Source organism: Dama dama, chromosome 20, assembly GCF_033118175.1.
Source record: "Dama dama isolate Ldn47 chromosome 20, ASM3311817v1, whole genome shotgun sequence".
Taxonomy (NCBI): Eukaryota; Metazoa; Chordata; class Mammalia; order Artiodactyla; family Cervidae; genus Dama; species Dama dama.
The window spans coordinates 9,822,716-9,845,784 of NC_083700.1; the positions used below are offsets into that span (position 1 = coordinate 9,822,716).

Below are 23,069 nucleotides of genomic sequence, written 5' to 3' on the forward strand. Positions count from 1 at the left end.
GGTAGGAGACATGACCCTTGTCTAAGAGATCATATCTGATCTGACAGAACACACAAGGGAACTAAGAGTTGTAAAAGCAAAACTTAAGCAAAAATACAAATACAATTTGAAAACTGAAGATACAGAAGTGATTAAGAGACAGAGAAGAAAAATAAAGGGTGACAGTTAAGTAGAAAATTGAGGCAGAATTACATATATGACGACCACTCTGCCACTCCCCTGAATGATTAAGAAGCCACCAAAAAAGTCCCCTATCCACTTCCCAGCCTCTAATTTCTCTTTCTCTTTATCCCTGTTCTGCACCTTCCTGGCACTGGCTGTTACACTTAATGCACTTGCCAAACCTTTCCCAGTTCCAGTACCCAGCTGTTCCCTTGTGAACACGGGTGCCTCACTCAGGACAAGCACAGAGGACATTTGGTGTACACTGGAAAGCGTGTTAGTCGCTCAGTCCTGTCCGACTCTTTGTGACCCGTGGACTGTAGCCCACCAGGCTCCTCTGCCCACGGGATTCTCCAGGCAAGAACACTGGAGTGGGTTAGCATGCCCTTCTCCAGGGGACCTTTCCGCCCCATGGATTGAACGCAGGTCTCCGGCATGGCAGATTCTTTACTGTTTGAGCTGTAAGGGAAGCCCCGGGTGTGCGCTGGAGAAGGCTCCAAAGACTTCTCAGGGCCAGGATGGCAACAAGGGAGAAGTGATCCTCACTTAAAGCCAAGGACTACTGGGAGCTGGGATGAAGACTGACGAGGCAGCCAAGCAAGGTCTTCCTCTCCAACTGACACCAATCACAGTCACTGCTCCTCCTCTCCAACCCACAGCTGTGACTGGCTGGCTAGCACCGAGAGCGACACACTAAGGATATCAGTCACCCAGAGCCCAGGGACTATTAAAACACCACCCCTGCCACAGGGAGTTAGGGACCCAAAAGCCTGGCCTATATGGACTAGGAAGTAGCAAGTTTTCTCATAAAGCCAAAAATGTCTGCCAGCTTTCCAACAAGCCTCCTTACCTCTACTCTCCCCTGATTTACATACTTAGCTCATGGTCCCTTGGCCATCCCTCCTATTGTTCCACTGGATTGTAACTTGCTGATCTGTACCTTGGGGCTTATAATCAGTTCTCAGTGGGATTTTGGAGTTTATAACAAACTAAAAGCTCTCCACAGCTTAACTTCCTTTCTCCTGCTCCTTTCTTCTCTGATGTTTCTGCATGTTAAATCCCTAGCTACTCTTATTTGCTTCCCTGATAATTTTTCCAGTGCTCACTTAAAAGACAAACTGCTTCCTTCCTGAGGAAGGTAGGATTGGAGGATGCAAACACCTGAGAGGAGCAGACCAGAGGGAGACCAGACAGGGGAGGGAGGAAACTGGCTCCTCCTCCCCAATTGCCACTGTCTTGGTTTCTCAAAATATCAACGAGAGTCAAAGGCAAAATAATAATTTTAATTCAGTTTCAGAAAAAGATGTCACGTGATTCTGGATTAGAAAACATGACAGTAAGAGGTTTGGTTTTTCTGGAAACACAAAGAAAAGAAAAACCTGCAATAGATTCAATGATAATTTTCTGGATCTTCTTCTTGCATCAAAAGCTATATATCTTCTCCCCAAGACCTGCTTCAAGAGCCAACTTAACTCTTTTTATCTCCCGCTAGCTGGGACAGGCTAATTCTCCTCCACCCCCACCCCTCTCCTTCAGTCACACTGTGTGGGTGCTAAAGACCCTGGGCTCTGACCAATGGACAGAATTGTCCTTTGAGCCAGCATCCCACAGGCAGTGGCACCCGAATCCCCACTCCTAGTCCCCATGGCAGAGGCCACAGAGCTGGCATTGTTTCCACTGTCTCAGGAAGAAGGAGCCAAAGGCTGACCCTCAGCATAAATCAAGGCCTGACATGAAGAGAGAAAGAAGGCTCCCAAGCCCAGAGTAGGCTGCAAGCCGGGGGCAAGAAAAGGGAGTTTTTTGCAATCATTCCATCCTTAGAAATAAGGGGAAAACTGAACCCTTTTCCACCACTTTGGTTCTGTAACATACTCTACTGCTGAGCTCCAAGGGGATCTGCAAGCAAAGAAGGGTCTAAACAAATCAGGATAACTTTGCCCTGGCCAAAGACAAGAGTAACAAACAGAAGACAGGTCAATGTGATCATTTGCAGGATGATGACGCTGGGAACTTCGGCTCTTCACATGGCTGCCAGCCCTACCGAGGACAACACAGTAAGAACCAAGACAACCACTCCAGACTGGTGTAGCTGGGAAATCGTCAGGCCTTTTCCTAGATCCCACATCTGTAAAAGTAAGAAAAAAATGTCAGCAATCCGGGTCCTGGTCACTCATAGCGCCTTTCTCAGGAAAGAACTCCACTTAGAAACAGGCAATTTCCCTCAGAACGATTCTAGAGAAAAGCACTTCTCCCTTATTCGTGACCTTCACCTTCCTCGAAACCCACAATACGGTACCTGCCACCCTCTTATCCCAATGACAGTAAAGGGAATCGATTCTCAGTCCCTATATATAAGAACTTTCAGACTAAACAGATAAAACTTCCCCTCGTGACAACAAAACCAGATCAAGGTTTTCCAAAGTGTGTTTCTCCAAAAACTAGTTCCTCAGAATGTTAAAAGGCATTACTCAAGTTCTGAGGTCAAATAAATTTGGCAAATGTTTAAATACAAGACTTCTCAAACAATTTACTAATGCACACTGTTAATCTCCAAAATGGGGATATACTACATGGCTTTTTAGATATAGTCAACCACTGAATCCTCTTTGGAAAGCAACATTTGTCCACTGGGGGAACGAGTATTTTTAAAAAAAATACTCTTTGGGGACTTCCCTGGTGATCCAGTGGTTAAGACTCCACACTTCCAATGCAGGAGGTTCAATCCCTGGTGGGGAAATAATCCCACATGATTCAAGGCATGGCCAAAAAAATATTAAAAAGTACTCTTGGGATCTAGACTCAATTTTGTTTTGACTGTGACACGCCCCCATGACTAAGAAATATCTTTTTAGTTAGTACCCAATGTCTGTGTATATATATTTTATATATAAAAATTCATGAAACGATAAGCAATATTTATCAACACCTTGTTGATATATTCTGTATGGTATATTCTATTTAAAGTTCTTTTTTGTTGGTAGCAACCCACTAAATAGATTTTCTACCCACTGAGTCAAAAAACACAGTTTAAAAAACACTGATTTAGACTCTCCTGTGCCCTAGGGATACCAACATATCGTATTCTAAAAGATCCCCTAAGGCTAAAGCAGAGTCTTCAGGTTTCACACTTTCCACACATGACTGCATCAACACAAATGAGCCCAAACTTTAAGAATGCTTCAGAGAAAAATTAGAACCTGGAAAAAACTGAAGATGAGAAGATGTCCCTACCTCAGGTGTCAAACAGCTTCTACCTAGATAAGATTAGGAGTCAAAGAGACAAACAGTTGCTTGCTTATAAAGGAACAGTTCAGTTCAGGTGCTGTCGTGTCCAACTCTTTGCGGCCCCAGGGACTGCAGCATGCCAGGCCTCCCTGTCCATCACCAACTCCCAGAGCTTGCTCAAACTCATATCCATCAAGTCAGTGATGCCATCCAACCATCTCATCCTCTGTCGTACCCTTCTCCTCCCACCTTCAATCTTTCTCAGCATCAGGGTCTTTTCCAATGAGTCAGTTCTTCACATCAGGTGGCCCAAAGTATTGGAGTTTTAGTTTCAGAATTACTCCTTCCAATGAATATTCAGGACTGACTTCCTTTAGGATAGACTGGTTGGATCTCTGCAGTCCAAGGGACTCTCAAGAGTCTTCCTCAATACCACAGTTCAAAAGCATCAATTCTTCAGTGCTCAGCTTTCTTTATGGTCCAACTCTCACATCTGTACACGACTACTGGAAAAACCATAGCTTCGAATAGACAGACCTTTGTTGGTAAAGTAATGTCTCTGCTTTTTAATATGCTGTCTAGGTTGGTCATAGCTTTTCTCCCAAGGAGCAAGCATCTTTTAATTTCATGGCAGCAGTCACCATCTGCAGTGATTCTGGAGCCCAAGAAAATAGCCTCTAACTGTTTCCACTGTTTCCCCATCTATTTGCCATGAAGTGATGGGATCAGATACCATGATCTTAGTTTTCTGAAAGTTGAGTTTTAGGCAGTTTTTTCACTCTTTTCTTTCACTTACATCAACAGGCTCTTTAGTTCCTCTTCACTTTCTGTCATAAGGGTGGTGTCATCTGCCTGTCTGAGGTTATTGATGTTTCTCCCCGCAATTTTGATTCCAGCTTGTGCTTTATCCAGCCCAGCATTTCACAAGATGTACTCTGCATATAAGTTAAATAAACATGGTGACAATATACAGCCGTGACATACTCCTTTTCCAATTTGGAACCAGTCTGTTGTTCATGTCTGGTTCTAACTGTTGTTTCTTGACCTGCAGATTTCTCAGGAGGCAGGTAAGGTGGTCTGGTATTCCCATCTCTTTCAGAATTTTCCAGCTTGCTGTGATCCACACAAAGGCTTTGGCATAATCAATGAAGCAGAAGTAGATGTTTTTCTGTAACTCTCGCTTTTTCGATGATCCAATGGATGTTGGCAATTTGATCTCTGGTTCCTCTGCCTTTTCTAAATCCAGTTTGAACATTTGGAAGTTCTTGGTTCATGTACTATTGAAGCCTGGCTTGGAGAATTTTGAGCATTACTTTGCTAGTGTGTGAGATGAATGCAATTGTGTGGTAGTTAGAACATTCTTTGGCATTGCCTTTCTTGTGAATTGGAATGAAAACTGGCCCTTTCCAGTCCTGCGGCCACTGCTGAGTTTTCCAAATTTGCTGGCATATTGAATGCAGCCCTTTCACAGCATCATCTCTCAGGATTTGAAATAGCTCAACTGGAATTCCATCCCTTCCACTAGTTTTGTTCATAGTGATGCTTTCTAAGGCCCATTTGACTTCGCACTCCAGGATGTCTGGCACTAGATGAGTGATCACACCATCATGGTTATCTGGGTCATGAAGATCTTTTTTATACAGTTCTTCTGTGTATTCTTGCCACCTCTTTTTAGAATCTTCTGCTTCTGTTAGGTCCATACTGTTTCTGTCCTTTATTGTGCTCATCTTTGCATGAAATATTCCCCTGGTATCTCTAATTTTCTTGAAAAGATCGAGATCTCTAGTCTTTCCCAGTCTATTGTTTTCCTCTGTATCTTTGCACTGATCATTTAGGCTTTCTTATCTCTCCTTGCTAGTCTTTGAAACTCTGAAATCAGATGAGTGTTATCTTTCCTTTTCTCCTTTGCTTTTCTCTTCTCAGCTATGTGTAAGGCCTCCTCAGAGAACCATTTTGCCTTTTTGCATTTCTTTTTCTTGGGGATGGGCTTGATCCCTATCTCCTGTACAATGTCACAAACCCCCATCCATAGTTCTTCAGGCACTCTGTCTATCAGATCTAATCCCTCAAATCTATTTGTCACTTCCACTGTATAATCATAAGGGATTTGATTTAGGTCATACCTGAATGTTATAGTGGCTTTCCTTAGTTTTTTCAATCTTAAATTTTGCAATAAGGAGTTCATGATATGAGCCACAGTCAGCTCCTGGTCTTGTTTTTGCTGACTGTATAGAGCTTCTCCATCTTTGGCTGCAAAGAATATAATCAACCCGATTTTGGTATTGACCATCTGGTGATGTCCATGTGTAGAGTCTTCTCTTGTGTTGTTGGAAGAAGGTGTTTGCTATGACCAGTGCATTCTCTTGGCAAAACTCTGTTAGCCTTTGCCCTGCTTCTTTTTTTATTTCAAGGCCAAATTTGCCTGTTACTCAATGCATCTCTTGACTTCCTACTTTTGCATTCCAGTGCCCTATAATGAAAAGGACATCTTTTGTGTGTGTTAATTCTAGAAGGTCTTTTAGGTCTTCACAGAACTGTTCAGCTTCTTCAGCATTACTGGTTGGGGCATAGACTTGAGATTACTGTGATACTGAATGGTTTGCCTTGGAAATGAACATAGGTCATTCTGTCATTTTTGAAAGTGTACCTAAGTACTGCATTTCGGACTCTTTGGTTGACTATGAGGGCTATTCCATTTCTTCTAAGGGATTCATGCCCACAGTAGGAAATATAATGGTCACTTGAATTAAATACACCCATTCCAGTCCATTTTAGTTCACTGATTCCTAAAATGTCAATGTTCACTTTTGCCATCTTCTGTTTGATCACTTCCAATTTACCTTGATTCATGTACCTAACAGTCCAGGTTCCTATGCAGTACTGCTCTTTACAGCATCGGACTTTACTTCCATCACCAGTCACAACCACAACTGAGTGTTGTTTTTGCTTTGGCTCTAGCTCTTCATTCTTTCTGGAGTTGTTTTTCCACTCTTCTCCAGTAGTATATTGGGCACCTACCAACCTGGGGAGTTCATCTTTCAGTGTCATATCTTTTTGCCTTTTCATACTATTCATGGGGCACAGTGCTTTCAAAAAAAATAAAGGTACAATGCTTTACAAAAATATTGAGTTCTACTGGGTGGTGGTGATAGGGGTATATTCTCTAGCATATCAGAGACCCTGTCACTTCCTACTCTCTTTCATCAATTCCACCCTCCACTCCATTAGTTTTTTTTTTTTTTTTTTTTCTTTTAATGTAAGGGTAGATGTGTATTTACATGAATATGAATGTACAGGGAAAGTTCTGGATGTGATCCTGGAGAGACAGCAGTGAGCAGTTCTAGAGAAAAGTTCTTAGTTCCTGCCCAGGAACTGAACCTGGGTAGCCTGGATGAAAACCAGGAATCCTAGCCACCAGACCACCAGGGGATAGAGCCCCATTAGATCTCCTGGCAGCACAATTATCAAGCTCAGAGTGCAAGAACTATGGACTGTCACAGAGAACAAAATCCTGTCCCACACCCAGAGCCAGGACTTGCTAGAACAAACAAAAGCAGATTTAAGGGCTTAAGAAAAGCCCTGACTGAGTTCTGACATTTTATAAAATCTCTTCCCCATCCCTCCCCCTATTCTGAGACAAAAGCAAATATATGGGAAGTCCCTGCCTGAGCCAGGATGCCAACAGAGGAAGCTGATCAGCTGATTTTATTGGAGAGCTTTGTTCCAATAAAGCTTATTCTGTTTGGAATAAGAAGTCATTAATGGAAATGCTCTCCCTCTGCCTCCCCCCTCCCTGAGGGAAGTGAAGTCATTTTGAATCAAACTGAACACTGCCCCAGGGAACAGTTAATAGATACACTTAATTTAATAGGTCATTTAGTCTCTCACTTTTCTGATTCCATTAAACTGTCTACTGGACCAGAGTAAAATTCACAAAGTGCTTGTCTCTAAGCTCTAATGTGGAAGCTACAAAAGGTCAAATTAAGGCAAGAACATCCAACTGACAGATGGCTCAGGGTGAGAGATAATGGAAAACCATAAAGAAGGAAGCTGTAATTATCTTCCTGACAAAGGAAGCAAGACCAGGGGTAGGGAGACCACAAAATATAAATTTTGAACTCAGGAGAGATTGATCCCTGACCTGGGGTAGGTTTGATTTCTTAATAAAAAGAAGGGGACACCAGTTTGAATTGACCCCAAGCTCATATAGGAGGCAACTTGGACAGAGTTCAGGCTGTCAAAAGATTTCTAAACCCAATATTGAGATCCTAGACAGTCGGTTTCTTGTTGAAGTTGGTCCCATTCTAGTAGTTCAAAACAAATAAAAAACAAAAGCAGCTAACATAATCCAATATCAAGTTAATAATAATCAGTATACTTGACTCCAGATTTGTCACTTTGTCCTGATGGGAAGATTAAGACTGAAAGCAGTAACTATGTTATCTAGTTCATAAACAAACCTCCAATGTCTACAACAGTGCCTGACACAACAGGTAACAATTTCTGTCTGATAAATATGCCTTCTATGCCAGATTGTGGCCTGGCTTCAGGGCTCTCTTTTAGTAATGACCCTTTAAAACTGAAGAGTTCACTGAGACCCTGAAAGCATCTGCCAGGTCTATGTCCGTGCTCAGCTACATCACCAGCTGTGCTGCCTGGCAGTGCCCAGGCAATCTAGTTTAGCTTTGTCCAAGAGGCCCTTGAGCAAACATCCAGCACAACTAACTTTAAGAACAGTACTAAACCCAGATCAGGAAAGAGAATCCTCTGAGTCTCTCCGTTCCTTTCACCTAGAAAATATACAAGTCTACAATCAACTTACCAAGTGTCGGATCCCATTCCAGGTGTGATACATGAGAGGGAAGACAAGTGCAAATTTGGCTGTGTGGATCAGTGCTGGCCCCAAACACAGGGACTTCACAAATTCCAAATGAGACTCAAAGCTCCCAGGGACCAAGAGGGCCGACAAGCCAAAAAGAGAGACTCCTGAGGAGAAACAAAATAAGCCCATCACAGCGGTCCATCAGCTACAACCAATAAAACACATAAAAGTGGTTTCTATGACAGTCCCTAGCACTTCACACAATTCTAAACCAATTTAAAATGGGGAAGATTTAAACTAATGTTCACATGTGTCGTAGGAGATAGGTTCCATGGAATCTGACTCCAATCTCTTAAATTTAGAATATATATTTTAGCATCTTAATCCTTCATCCAACAATCTGAAAGTGTTTAATTTTGATGAACTTTTTGGGGCTGTCCATTACTCCGTTAGTCTGGAAGGACGCTGATGTTGAGAATAACTACCATGGCTCTCGGTTCTTTGACGAAACTTCAGATTGTTGGAGCATTCACTGTATTCCGGGGGTGCAGCTTTCTGTAAGTTTGCTGTGGCTGAACCAAGAAAGCAAGCAAATGCAGACTACTACAGAATTATGATTCCATGAAAGATTTTTGAGGAGATGAGGAAGGTTGGTATCTTTCAGAGTGATTTCACAACGTAAAGAATTTCTTTAGGTTGAGTTCCATGGAGGTTTGTCATTGAACTGTAATCTGAACTACAAAACTATGACATAAGAATAATAGAATAAGGAATAATTTGTGTTAAGTCAACAAATACTATGGAAAAAAATAAAAATGCAATGCCAACAAGAAAGTAAAAAGACAACATACACAATGAGAGAAAATTTTTGCGCATTGTTATGTCTGATAAGGGACTTGTATACAGAATATATTAAAGACTCTTACAGCTCAATAATTAAAAAAGACAACCTAGTTTAAAAATGGGCAGAGGATGTGAATAAATCTCTCCCCAAAGAAGATAAGTAAAAGGTCCATAAGTATATGAAAAGATGCTCAATACCATTAGCCACTAGGGAAATGCAGATCAAAACTATGAGAAGCCACTTCACACCCACTAGGCTATACCGTTAGTGATCCATACCCATGGGTTCTGCATTCAAATGAATCTGAATGGAAAATATTAGAAAACAGATTCCAGGACTTTCCTGGTGATCCAGTGGTAAAGAATCCAGCTACAAATGCAGAGGACACGGGTTCAATCCCTGGCCCAGGAAGACCTTGGATACTAGAAAACGCTTCTCAGAAATGTTTTGCTTTCCCTCAGGGCATGAATACTCCTGCCACCCCACCCCCTAGAAGCTGCAGGGGAACAGACAGGCAGAGTGTATCATGAGATTAGTTTGACAACACTTTAGATAAAACAGCAATCAGATGCTGGCAACCTGAGTTTTAATCATCATTTGAACAGATTCAGCAAGGCCCTTTTAGCTGTTTTCATTTTCTTTTGCAGTGACATCTACAGGGGTTTGCTGGGAAGAAGTATCAAAGTTTACGACAGCTTCTGGAAGTGCCAACAGGATTTACTGACAATCCGCACAGTTCCTTGTGTTGTAGCACTTAACTGCAGAGGAGCAGGCTGAAGTTGGTCTTGGCAGCCAACAGAAAGCACTATTTAATTTTTCTCAGTGATGAGATGGGACAGCTTCAGTGGCTTTGTTTTCCCAACTTAAATTGTTTAGATGTTAGAAAAGTCTCTCCTCATGTTCTAGGAGGACAGTCTATTTTCTGCTTCCCAGTATACTAAACATTAAGAAGAGGACTTGGGAAATTCCATACTTAATTTCTTCTCACATACTTTTCATTTGTAAAGAGAAAGCTTTGGCCAACTTGTGACTGAATTAACTGATTGATATTCTGTGTTTGAAGATGTGACACAATAAGAAATACACATGTGGTCTTTTTCCCAAATCCTGGTACACAGCTCCTAAAACTCTTGGAGTGAGTTTTTTGTATACTAATGAGATGGCTGGTAGCTGGGGGCGCCTAGACAGCTTCGGGATGGGGGGCTAGCTGCCAGGAAGAGCAAAGCATGATTGGAGGATTGGGACTTTCAGTCCCATACATCCCTCCCCTTCCCTGTCTACTCCCCGCTTCCTCTCACTACATACACACACCTGTGAGTGGCTGGTGATCGAGCTAATGACCAATGGCCAATGATTAATCAATCCTGCCTAGGCACTGAAGCCACCATAAACTATAGAATTTGGACAGCTTCTAGGTTATTGAACACAAGGATGTGCTGGGAGGGTGGTGTGCCCAGAGAGGGCATGGAGGCTTCATACACACTTTCCTCTCCATTCCCATATACCTTGCCCTTTGTAATCTCCTCCACTGGTTTTTATTTTGAAAACCAGTATGTCTAAATAAAGTGTCTTCCTGAGTTATGGTGAGCTCTTCTAGTAAATTATCAAAACTGAGGAAGGGGTCATGGGAACCCTGGTTTCCAGCTGCAACTTTATATATATAATTCTCAAAGTCCTAGCTAGGCATTATAAGCAGAAAAGGAAGTGATGATATAGTAGCTAGTTAGTGACAAAGTTGGAACTGAACTCAGAAATACCCAAAGTTTGTGCTTTTTCTCTACACTGTCTCAGTTGGGAATGACCAGGGTGTAACACTTCACATCTGAGAATCAATAACTCATGACCTACCTCATGAAAAGCCCAGAAAAACAGGGATTTCAGAGTTCCATTAGTTACTTTATAATCTGTCAGTTCTTTGGCTTTTCTAGAAAAGAAGTGACTACCTGAGCAGGTTGCCTATAGAGTCAAGTGACCTCTCACTGAAGTTCTGATTTTCAATCCGACCTGTTTTTAAAGACTATCCAGAACATTCAGGACCACTCTTCTTCTCATTCAAGTTAACTGTACAATTTATTTACAGCTGCATTCTACATTAGGACTTCCTTGGTGGCTCAGATGGTAAAGCGTCTGCCTACAATGTGGGAGACCTGGGTTCTATCCCTGGGTTGGGAAGATCCTCTGGAGAAGGAAATGGCAACCCACTCCAGCACTCTTGCCTGGAAAATCCCATGGATGGAGGAGCCTGGTAAGCTCCAGTCCATGGGGTCGCAAAGAGTCGGACATGACTGAGCGACTTTACTCACTTCTTCTAACGTATCTGTTGTTTGGCACCCACATTTTATTTTTCAAATCGCATTCTTTAAAAAAAAAAAAAAATTATTTGGCTGTGCTGGGTCTTAGTTGTGGCATGTGGGCTCTAGTTCCCTGACCAGGGATAGAACCCAGGCCCCCTGCATGGGAGCATGGAGTCATAGCCACTGGACCACCAGAGGAGTCCCTCAAATCTCATTCTTTTCATTGTTGTACATTGCATTTTGATTAGCCTTTCCCAGTCTTATGCACATTGCAGCTTCAGCTACCTGCCATCTTCAAGGAATTTACCTAATTTCACCTAGATTTTTACACTGTTGCTATGAAAAATCACAAGTATTTTAATCTCATATAGAACCTAAGCAATGGAAAAGTGTTACTGGCTTCTTTTTCCATCTTTTAAAGAACTGCTTATAAAGTTCTTCCTCAATAAATTCTATTTAAAGTCAAACTAGTGTCATCATGCTTTTTTAAGTTCAACATGCTTTTCAGAGTATCAGCCACAAAATCTCTACAGTATGAATAAACACCTCATCATGGATTTGTCTAGCCCAGCTCATTCTGTTACTGAAACAAATGAGAACGTAAACTTTTTTTGATTTCTTATGGTCTATGGGATCAAGTTCCAACTTCTCAACACAGCGGTCAAAGTCCTTTACAGTCCAGGACACTTATCTTTTGCCACTTTTTCCATGACACAACTCTTAAACAATCTAGTTATCATTATCCAACCTTATCTTCTGCTACTTCCGTAACACAGCTCTTAAACAAGCAGAACTATTTATCATCATTCAAGATTCTGGATGCTTTCCAAACCCTGGGCCTTTGCATCTGGTGGTTTCTCTGTTGGAACATTCTCCTCTACCTCCTTTCCATGAATCCTCCCGCCCGTTCTTCTTCAAGATCTCCAACTCCTGCAGAGGTGGTCTCACCTCTGGGACCTCGTATCTCTATTAAAAAATTATCCCAATGCATTATAAACATTTATTTGTCTTATTCCTTAGATTCTTTTACTCTTGAGGGTAGACGCTTTTATCACTATCCAATTTCTAATGCTTAACAGAAGATTAATTAGAAGTTAGGAGGAACTGGTTCCAAATAGGAAAAGGAGTACATCAAGGCTGTATATTGTCACTCTGCTTACTTAACTTCTATGCAGAGTACATCATGAGAAATGCTGGGCTGGAGGAAGCACAAGCTGGAATCAAGATTGCCAGGAGAAATATCAATAATCTCAGATATGCAAATGACACCACCCTTATGGCAGAAAGTGAAGAACTAAAGAGCCTCTTGATGAAAGTGAAAGAGGAGAGTGAAAAAGTTGGTTTAAAGCTCAACATTCAGAAAACTAAGATCATAGCATCCGGTCCCATCACTTCATGGCAAACAGATGGGGAAACAGTGGCTCACTTTATTCTTCTGGGCTCCAAAATCACCGCAGATGGTGATTGCAGCCATGAAATTAAAAGATGCTTACTCCTTGGAAGAAAAGTTATGACCAACCTAGATAGCATATTAAAAGCAGAAACATTACTTTGTCAACAAAGATCCATCTAGTCAAGGCTATGGTTTTTCCAGTGGTCATGTATGGATGTGAGAGTTGGACTATAAAGAAAGCTGAGCACAGAAGAATTGATGCTTTTGAACTGTGGTCTTGGAGAAGACTCTTGAGAGTCCCCTGGACTGCAAGGAGATCCAACCAGTCCATCCTAAAAGATCAGTCCTGGGTGTTCATTGGAAGGACTGATGTTGAAGATGAAACTCTTAATACTCTGGCCACCTAATCAGAAGAGCTGACTCATTTGAAAAGACCTTGATGCTAGGAAAGATTGAGGGCAGGAGAAGGGGACGACAGAAGATGAGATGGTTAGATTGCATCACCGACTCAATGGACATGGGTTTGGGTGGACTCTGGGAGTTGGTGATGGACAGGGAGGCCTGGTGTGCTGTGGTTCATGGGGTCTCAAAGAGTCAGACATGACTGAGTGACTAAACTGACTGAGGAACAAACATTTCTGAACTGACCACCATAAGCAAAGTGACTGACATGGTTGCATTCATTTAGCCTAAAAATCACTCGAAGGATGAAAGCAGTTTATTACGTTAATAGTTTCCATTACTGGGCTTCCCTGGTGGCTAAGAAGGTAAAGAATCTGCCTGCAATTAAGGAGACCCAGGTTTGATCACTGGGTTGGGAAAATTCCCTGGAGAAGTTAATGGCTACCCACTACAGGATTCTTACCATGGACAGAGGAGCCTGGTGGGCTATGGTCCATGGAATCACAGAGCTGGGCATGACTGAGTGACTAAGACACTCATACAAGCACCCATTGAGTGCTAGAGGATATGAATGGTAAATAAGATAGATGCAAGTCCTACTCTCTGAAGAGTTTACAGTCTAATAAAAGAGATTTACAAAAAGCTGTGAAGAAACAGTGCAATAAGAACTATGAAGGAATAGTGTTGTGAAATTGAAAAGTAATAACAGAACTAGAAAGAAACCAGAGCTACTACTTTAGATATGGTGGTGAGTAAAGTATACATTGAGCTGACAATTTTGTGGAGATCTAAGAAATAAGAAGGAACTAACCACACACTCTGTAGCAAGAGGAAGGGGTGGACATTTCAGATCAAGGGAATAAAACATGCAATGATTCTGGGAAGAGAAAGAGTTTTTACCTGTTCCAAAGAATTCAAAGACAAGTGTGGCCAGAACAGAGTAAGCACGGGGATAAACGGCAGCATGACTCAGGCAAGGGCCAGATCAGGCAGAGTGTTTTAGGTCATGGTGGAGAGTTGAATTTTAATCTAAGTGCAAAGGCAAACACTGTAAGAGGAAGATCCTAAGTGTGACTTGATTCAATTTATTTTCAAGAGATTTTTATTGTTCTTGCTGTTGTGTGAAAAATACATTGGAGGAGTGCCATAAGATTGCAATGATCACAGCTGCTGGGACTGACTTCATTTCAGGTCAAATGATCCAATTCTTCTCGCCATTTGGTCCAATACACACCATCTTCCAAGAGACTACTGCTATCAAATTTATCGTGCTTCTCATCCCTATTTTCCTAAGTCAACATCCAGAGTGTAGTTTCTTGAAATCCCATCAACTCTGGAATAGGCATTATTAATATTTTAAAACAAGGAATAAACAGAGGCTTAGAGAGGTAACTAAGTTGCCTAAATCATCCACCTAGCAAAAATCTGTTCCAGTTTTGAAGTAGGGACTTTCAGAATTTAAGGGAAACATGGTAACTACTATTCTACAGCAATCAGCTACTGTTACAGAATTAAGGGAAAAGGTTTGGGAGGAAGAGTATACATGCTAACAAATACAAGGTCATTCAAAGGGGTAAAAACAGAAAAAAATAATTATTAAGTTCAGCTGTGAAAAAAATAATACAACTTTAGCCATACTTAGCAAACTAATACTTCTTTACATTACAGTCTATGAAAGATTCAATATCCTCTTTTTTCATTCAGTAGCGATAAATATACTGAGATAATATGGAACTGTGTGCATACTCAGTCATGTCCAGCTCTATGCAACCTCACGGACTGTAGCCAGCCAGGCTCCTCTATCCATGGACTTTTTCAGGCAAGAATACTAGAATGGCTTGCCATTTCCTACTCCAGGGAATCCTGCCAACCTAGGGATCAAACCCACGTCTCCCACAATAGCAGGTGGATTCTTTACCACTGAGCCACCCAGGAAGCCCAATAATCGAAACTATAGCCTAATAAATAAATTGTTCTTGTCCTTCCAATGATTTTTAGGACTCAATCTGTTTATAAACACCACCACACTAAGCAAAAAGTATCAATCTAAAAATTATAAGATTCTAAGTAAGAAAAAATAAAGTAACTATGAATTTATAGTTAAAACAAGTTGGAATCAAGATTGCTGGGAGAAATATCAATAACCTCAGATATGCAGATGACACCACCCTTATGGCAGAAAGTGAAGAGGAACTAAAAAGCCTCTTGATGAAAGTGAAAGAGGAGAGTGAAAAAGTTGGCTTAAAGCTTAACATTCAGAAAACTAAGATCATGGCATCTGGTCCCATCACCTCATGGGAAACAGATGGGGAGACAGTGGAAACAGTGTCAGACTTTATTTTTGGGGGCTCCAAAATCACTGCAGATGGTGACTGCAGCCATGAAGTTAAAAGACTCTTACTCCTTGGAAGGAAAGTTATGACCAACCTAGATAGCATATTAAAAAGCAGAGACATTACTTTGCCAAAAAAGGTCCGTCTGGTCAAGGCTTTGGTTTTTCCAGTGATCATGTATGGATGTGAGAGTTGGTCCATGAAGAAAGCTGAGTGCCGAAAGATTGATGCTTTTGAACTGTGGTGTTGGAGAAGACTCTTGAGAGTCCCTTGGACTGCAAGGAGATCCAACCAGTCCATCCTGAAGGAGATAAGCCCTGGGTGTTCACTGGAAGGACTGATGCTGAAGCTGAAACTCCAATACTTTGGCCACCTCATGCGAAGAGTTGACTCACTGGAAAAGACCCTGATGCTGGGAGGGATTGGGGGCAGGAGGAGAAGGGGATGACAGAGGATGAGATGGCTGGATGGCATCACCAACTCGATGGGCATGAGTTTGAGTAAATTCCGGGAATTTGTGATGTACAGGGAGGCCTGGTGTGCTGCGATTCACGGGGTCGAAAAGAGTTGGACATGACTGAGCGACTGAACTGAATTGAATCCTAAAATTTATCCTATTATTTAAGTGCAAGTACGTTAAAAATCAGAAACTGTACAGATTCTCAGACAACACCAATCATCCTTATACCTGGATTCCATTATTACTTTACCAACCAAAGAAAAGGCAATACAGGAATAACAACATTGGATCTTAAGATAGGAGTTCCTATCCTTACTTGATTACCAACAAAACTAATCTAATTTTGAATCACAGACTTAGTTTTATAATTTCTCCAATGTCTCAGCAGTAGCTTCCTAAATGCAGGAGCCCTATACTTGAGCCACCAGTCCTGCTGATGACCACTTCAGTAAAAACATACTCTATGGAAGACTAGGAGGGACCCCAAAGGATATTATGAAAAACAAAGGCTGCAGCTGTATTTCATATTATATAAATAAACAGAAATTGTGGTTTGTTACCAGGATCTTTTGAGAATGGAGAATGAGTTAGTATTTCTGTACTTGATCAATCCCAGGTGACGAAAAATGGGTGCTAAAATGGATTTTCTGAAAGAATAAGGTTGATGATTAATCTTAGACTGTGTTTGGTCAATGTTCAGTCGGCCAGGCTATCTCCATTATATTTCTGTATCTGTTCTCTGTAATGTCAATAAATATAATATCAGGACATGCTAGGAATAGTTTAAAAACTGGATAAGAAAAAATTTTTAAAAAGAAAATAAAAACTGGTTAAGAAAAGAACCTGAGCATTGTGAGAACTCATAATTAACTGTTAAAGAAATGAATGAACAATAGCTTCAACGGACTTATCATTTTCTCTAAATCGAGCTGCTGAGTTGCAAAGGAGACACTATCAAGAGTCACAGAAATAGCAAAGTTTTTCAAAGAAATGTGTATGTATGTGTCTGTGTGTTCATGTGCAGATAAAAACACACATACATACCTGCACTCAAGGCAATACCAGTGCCACGGTGGCAAATGGACATCGCCATGGGAAGAGACCAGCTGAAAAGAAACACACAAAGGCAATTTGTAAGAGGAATAGAGGACACCATTGTAGAGAATCCATCTTGGAAAAGAAAATATAAACTACTTTGGAAACAGGCAACTATTTATCACAAAGCAAAACCAAACAGCTTTCATATTTCTGTGTTTCCACTCTCCAGGTTAAAAGTAAGAAAATGATTTATTTAAGAAGCCCCTCCCTTTTCTAGACTGCATCACTAACAGAGATGAGAAATTAATTAAGACTCAAATTCCTTTCATAAAAGAAATAACATGGGTCAAAAACATCAATTAAAGTTGCATACAATTAGAAAATAAACACTAGAATACAACCATCTGGGGCCTTCCTTTCCTCCAGTAGTAAGACAGAAGTAGAAGAAAACTTGAGTTTTATTTATCTACTGTTTCATATAACATAGTCATCCATAAACTTTATTATTATATAACCAAAAATATCCAAATTGAGCATATCATTCACTCCCTAATAAATTACTTATCCCAAACTTAAAATCTAATTTTGCTGGATTTAGTATATGTTTCTTAAATCCACAAGTGTTTTGAAATACTCTGTCATCAAACCCTTTTAAAAATCATGTTCTCAAAAAAAAAAAAAAAAAATCATGTTCTCATCTGTCTATCTGCCATGCTTTTCCTTAGAAGGATAAGCAATACTTCTATATTCTGGACCTAGTTCTCTTGCTCAAAAGAGAATTGGTTAGTAATATGAAAAGAACAGGCATCTTTGGATAAAGTTAACATTCATCCTGAAAAGTCAGCTTAGAGAATGTTGAGCATAATCAGACCATATAATCCACACTCTAAAGGAAAAGAATTCCAGTAGATTGAAAAGATCATGAAAATAAATTCTATGTAATAAAAATGACCACAGTAAAAAAAAGAGCAATGTCTATGTAATAAAAATGATCACAATACTAAGTGTAATAAATAATGTATGTAAAAAAAATTATATGTTAAAAAATGGTTACAGTATTAAAAAAAAAAAGAATAATGTCTAAAGAAACCAAGAAAACTGGCTAGACACCACTCTAGATTAACTCAGACTAACAAGATAAATATAAAAGGCAGAAGAAGAGCCTCATAACAAAGGACGAGGAGAGAACAATGGCATAATTTGGTCAGAAGAATCAGGAGACTAAAACCCAGAATGAGCTGAGGCTTGCAAAAATGTCAAGGACAACAAAAAGGGGCTTTTAAGATTGTACTCAGGGAAAGAAAGCCTCCTAACTAGGGTTGACAATTTTATGTTAATGGATGACAAAGTGCAAAGCAGATTGCTCAACTATTTTATTTGTCAAAGAGAATGATTATCAGACTAAAAAAGACAGAACAAATATTGATTTGAGAGAACTGGTGGGGGGGGGGGGAAGTGGGGAAATAATAAGACACTACTTAGCATTCCAAATGCACTTAGGACTCCTGGCCAGATGAATTAAACCCCAAGGGCTAACACATGAAATATAACCACTGATCTTATAATCTTTAAGAAATACTGAATGGAAAATGGGAATGATATAAAGTCAAATGTTAACCTAACTTTAAAAAATGGTTAAAATCATAGGCTGGTTAGCCTAGTACCGAGCTGCTAAAGGAAATTTTATTTTCTAAATAATCATGATAGTATTTCCAGTCCCATATGATCTTCTAGAATCTTGTCACTCCTCATCACACCGTATTTATATTTAGCCCCTTGACTCTGGGCAGGACTTCATGACCGACTACCTCATGATACAGAGCACAGCAGATCTGGCATTGCATGACTTCCAAATCACTTGCACTCCTTCCATCACTCCATCCTTCTCTCATGCTGTAAGGAAGACTGAAATAGTCTATGCAGAGAGATCAAGTAGAAAGATCCATGCAGAGAGAAAATGAAGGCCCCTCTAAAAGCCAGAATCAATCCAAGACATGTGAGTAAACGAATCTTCAAATTATTTCAGCCCCAGTTGGTGTTTTCTCGTTGAGGCCTCAGACATCATGAGGCAGAGACTAATAGGTCACCCCCAGTATTTCCTTCTGAACATATGTAAGAGTCTAGCACAGAAAATCAAGATTGATTAACTCAGTTAGAGAAAAGTGACAACTAGAAGCCAGTAAGATTTCCCTTAGGAAAATTTTTTTTCAGGAAATACTGAGATCCTTTTCAACACAGGTTATATCTTATTCACCTTTGTATTTCAACTTCAAAAAGAGTACCAAGTGCACTGAGCAATTAACAAACAGCTCCTGATTTGAAGAGTGTTGATCTTTCCCCTTTTTTTGACTGTTAGTAGAATGTTAACCAAGAAAAAACTAGAGACATAGGCTGTATGAATTTCAGCCAGTGATCTAACAATCATGCTGCAAACAATACCATCAAAAAAGCAAAAAGCAAAGAAGATATATAAATGGCCAGTAAGTATATGTAAAGATGTTCAACATCACCAATCATTAGAGAAATGCACATCGAAATCACAATGAAATACCTCTTCACATTCACTAGGATGGTTATTATTAAAACAACAAAAACAGTAAATCACAAATGTTGGCGAGGATGTGGAAAAACTGGAAACCTTGTGCACACTGCTGGTGGAAATGTAAAAAGTGCTACTGCCCCTACAGTCAATACATTGTTTTCTCAAAAAATTAAGTATAGAATTACCATAATCCAGCAATTCCACTTCTAGGATATACCCCTAAAGAACTGAAAGCAGAGATTCAAAGAGATATCTGTGTGCCCATGTTCGTAGCAGCATTATTCACAATAGCCAAAAGATAGAAACAATTCAAATGAATAGATAAGCAAAAAGTGGCACATATGTACAATGGGATATTATTCAGCCTTAAAAAGAAATAGAATTCTGATAGATTCTTCAACACAGGTTAACCTTGAGGACATTATACCAGATGCAATAAACTAGATACAAATGCACAAACATCATATGATTCTACTTTATGAGGTCCCTGGTAGCTCAGGGGGTAAACAATCCGCCTGCAATGTGGGAGACCTGGGTTTGATCCCTGAGTTGGGAAGATCCCCTGGAGAAGGAAATAGCAATGCACGCCAGTATTCTTGCCTGCAGAATCCCCATGGACAGAGAAGCTTGGTGGGCTACAGTCCACGGGGTCGCAAAGAGTCAGACACAACTGAGTAACCACGCACAGCACACAGGCCAGTCAAATCTATAAAGACGGAAATGCGAACGGTGGTTGCCAGTGGCCGGGGGAATGGGAATTACTGTACAGAGTTTTGGTTTGGGAAGATGAAAAGATTCTGGAGATGAACAGTAGTGATGGTTGCACAACAATGGAATGTACTTAATGCCACTGAACTGTACACTTAAAAATCAATAAATCAATAGACTGCTTAAGTTTGTTATGTATATTTTACCACAAATTTTAAACAAGGTTAAAAGGCAACCCAACATAAAAATGAGCATAGGACTTGAATATTCATTTCTCTAAAGAAGATATACAGGTGGCCAGAAAACACATGAAAAGACATTCAACATCAATAAAGGTCATCAGGGGGAAAAAAATGGGCTTAGATCTATTTTACATAGTTCATGGTAGAACTAGAGCCACTGTGCAGAAGATATAAGTTATAGTAAGTTCAATAAAATAAGGGTCTTTCTGAAAGTAAGAGAAATTTCCAAACTAAAGGGTGATATGAGTTTCTTGTCACTGGAGGTATGCAAGCACAAGTAGACGTTTACAAAAATATTGCAGAGGAAATTTACTCATTTGTGGCTTTTAAACTTTTTTCTTTTTTTGAGTAGCACCCTTTCTTCAAAAACAAAATCCTTAGTCAAGTTGCTTTGGTTGTAGCCAGGTCTAAGGGCCTACAGTACAATCTGCATGTTGGCCAGCCCCACACAACTACTCACAGAAGTGGGTAATTGTGATACTTAATGAAGTATCCCAAGCCCCAAGCAGCACTCTTAAAACCAATGTGGTTGAAAATTAAATTAAAATCTAAGAACTCTTCCAACTCTAAATTTTTAAAATATTTTTCTAGCATCTTTTAAAATGACTTGTTTTCCTGAAAATGTAATTCCCTATATATACTTTTGCTTTGATAGTGACAATTTACTAAGCGATAAAGAATACTTCAGAAAGGTTAACTTAACCATATATTTCCATGCTACCTCCAAAAATTTATAAAAGTTATAACAGAAAATATGACTCCAGATATCTCAGATATCTTACCCAGACATATCACCTTGGAAACAGCCCCATGTTTCCTGTTGTTTCTTTTCTTTTTTTCCCATGAGTATGTCTAGAGTTTCATAATCAGAAGAGCAAACAAAGTAGTTTAAGTCTCATCCCACTAGCTTATTATCATTTGTTAATATGACTTGTGAAAACAGGCCAGAGCTTTAAATATAGACTCAACATAATTTGACAAGTTCTTCTTCATTATAATCCTCCCTCAAATCTTTCATCTCTTAAAAAAAAGTTTTACCATAAAGTAGCAAAGATTGAGATCACTTATTTGTCGTCTTCTGTTTTAGTAGACTGTCCAATTTCTACAATCAGAATTATTTCAGGAATCTAGTTTGGAAAAAATCTGAAGGGTTGTGGTATTTGTGGAGGTGGTTAAAAAATGACCAGCTTCCCTGGCAGGAATCCAAGAAAATACGGTAGCAGGACTCAAGATGCTTTGCTGCGTTAGGAGTTTTTTGGGAAGACACTAGCATAACAGCCATCAATGCTACTTCTGAGGACAACAAATTAACAGAAATAGATGTACGTATATGTATATACTCATATATACACATGTACGTGTATTTGTATGTGTCTGTGTGTTCATACATATATATCACAGCTCTGTCAGAAAAAGTCTAGAAGCAATGATATCCTGTTAGCAGTGAGCACATCTAGCACCCAGATCTTGATTTCACAGGAGTCATCTTGAAAAATTTCCACCAGCCAAGTCTGGGACAATCTGAACATCAAAATAAATCAGAGTAACAGTGTAACTCTGGGTAAGACAAGAACTGTGAAGTAATGTGGTGGGGGAGGAGTGTGTGTGTGTGTGTGTATAAAACATATCTATTCCTAGTTTCTGACACAGAGCTCTTAAAACCCTTATCAATCTCCTCACTGATATGGGTGCTAGGAGTATCTTTTTATTTGGTCTTTGACTCTGGTTCCCAACACACAGTTCCTAAATCCCTTAGAATTTCCTGGGAGGTAAGAGTGACCTCTGTTCTAATGAGGTGACTCTGGATGGGGGCTGGTTGCCAGAAAGACCAAACCATGACCAGAAGCTTGAACCTTTCTGCCCCAACCCCACCTCCTTCCAGGGAAGAAAGGGCTAGAGATTAAGTTAATAACTGATCATGACTACATGATGAAGCCTCCATAAAAATTTCCAAAGTACAGGGTTTGGGAAGTTTTCAGATTGGTAAATACGTCCACATATCAGAAGGATAATGCACCAACTCCATGGAGACAGAAGCTCCTGTGCTCAGGATCCTTCTAGACACAGAGGGACCTAAAAGAGCACCTGGCTACTCATCTGTATCATCTGTAATACCCTTTACAATCATAGTAAACTTAAATAAATGTTTCCAAGTTTCTTGAGCCATTTTAACAAATCACTGAACCCAAGGAGGAGGTTATGAGAACTCTTGATTTATAGATGGTTAGCCAGAAGTACCAGGTGGTGCTAGTGGTAAAAAATACCTGCCTGCCAATGCAGGAGACCTAAGAAACATGCGTTCGATCCCTGGGTCAGGAAGAACCCCTGGAGAAGGGAAAGGCTACCCACTCCAGTATTCTTGCCTAAAGAACCCCATGGACAGAGGAGCCTGGTGGGCTACAGTCCATGGGGTCGTGTACAGTCAGACACGACTGAGCGACTAACACTTTCAGTTAGAAGTACAAGTGACAAGCTGGGATTTGGGATTGGCATCTGAAGTGGGAGGCAGTCTTGTGGGACTGAACCCCTACCTGTGGGGTCTGTGCTATCTCCAAGTAGTTAAACAACTAAATGTAATACATGATCCTCAGTTGGATCCTGGAC

At 40.2% G+C, this 23,069-nt stretch overlaps 1 protein-coding gene across 1 annotated transcript in view; it reads right to left on the reverse strand.

The window, feature by feature from the left end:
* Positions 1–1,424: 1,424 nt before the first annotated feature.
* The window catches only part of SDHC (succinate dehydrogenase complex subunit C), a 31,443-nt gene continuing 9,798 nt past the window's right edge, over positions 1,425–23,069 (reverse strand). The window contains exons 4-6 of the mRNA XM_061120279.1: positions 16,980–17,041; positions 8,210–8,373; positions 1,425–2,287 (exon numbers count right to left, since the gene is read on the reverse strand). Coding sequence (XP_060976262.1) covers positions 2,183–2,287; positions 8,210–8,373; positions 16,980–17,041 — 331 coding nt within the window. The 3' untranslated portion in view covers positions 1,425–2,182. The remainder of the gene's footprint in view (positions 2,288–8,209; positions 8,374–16,979; positions 17,042–23,069) is intronic.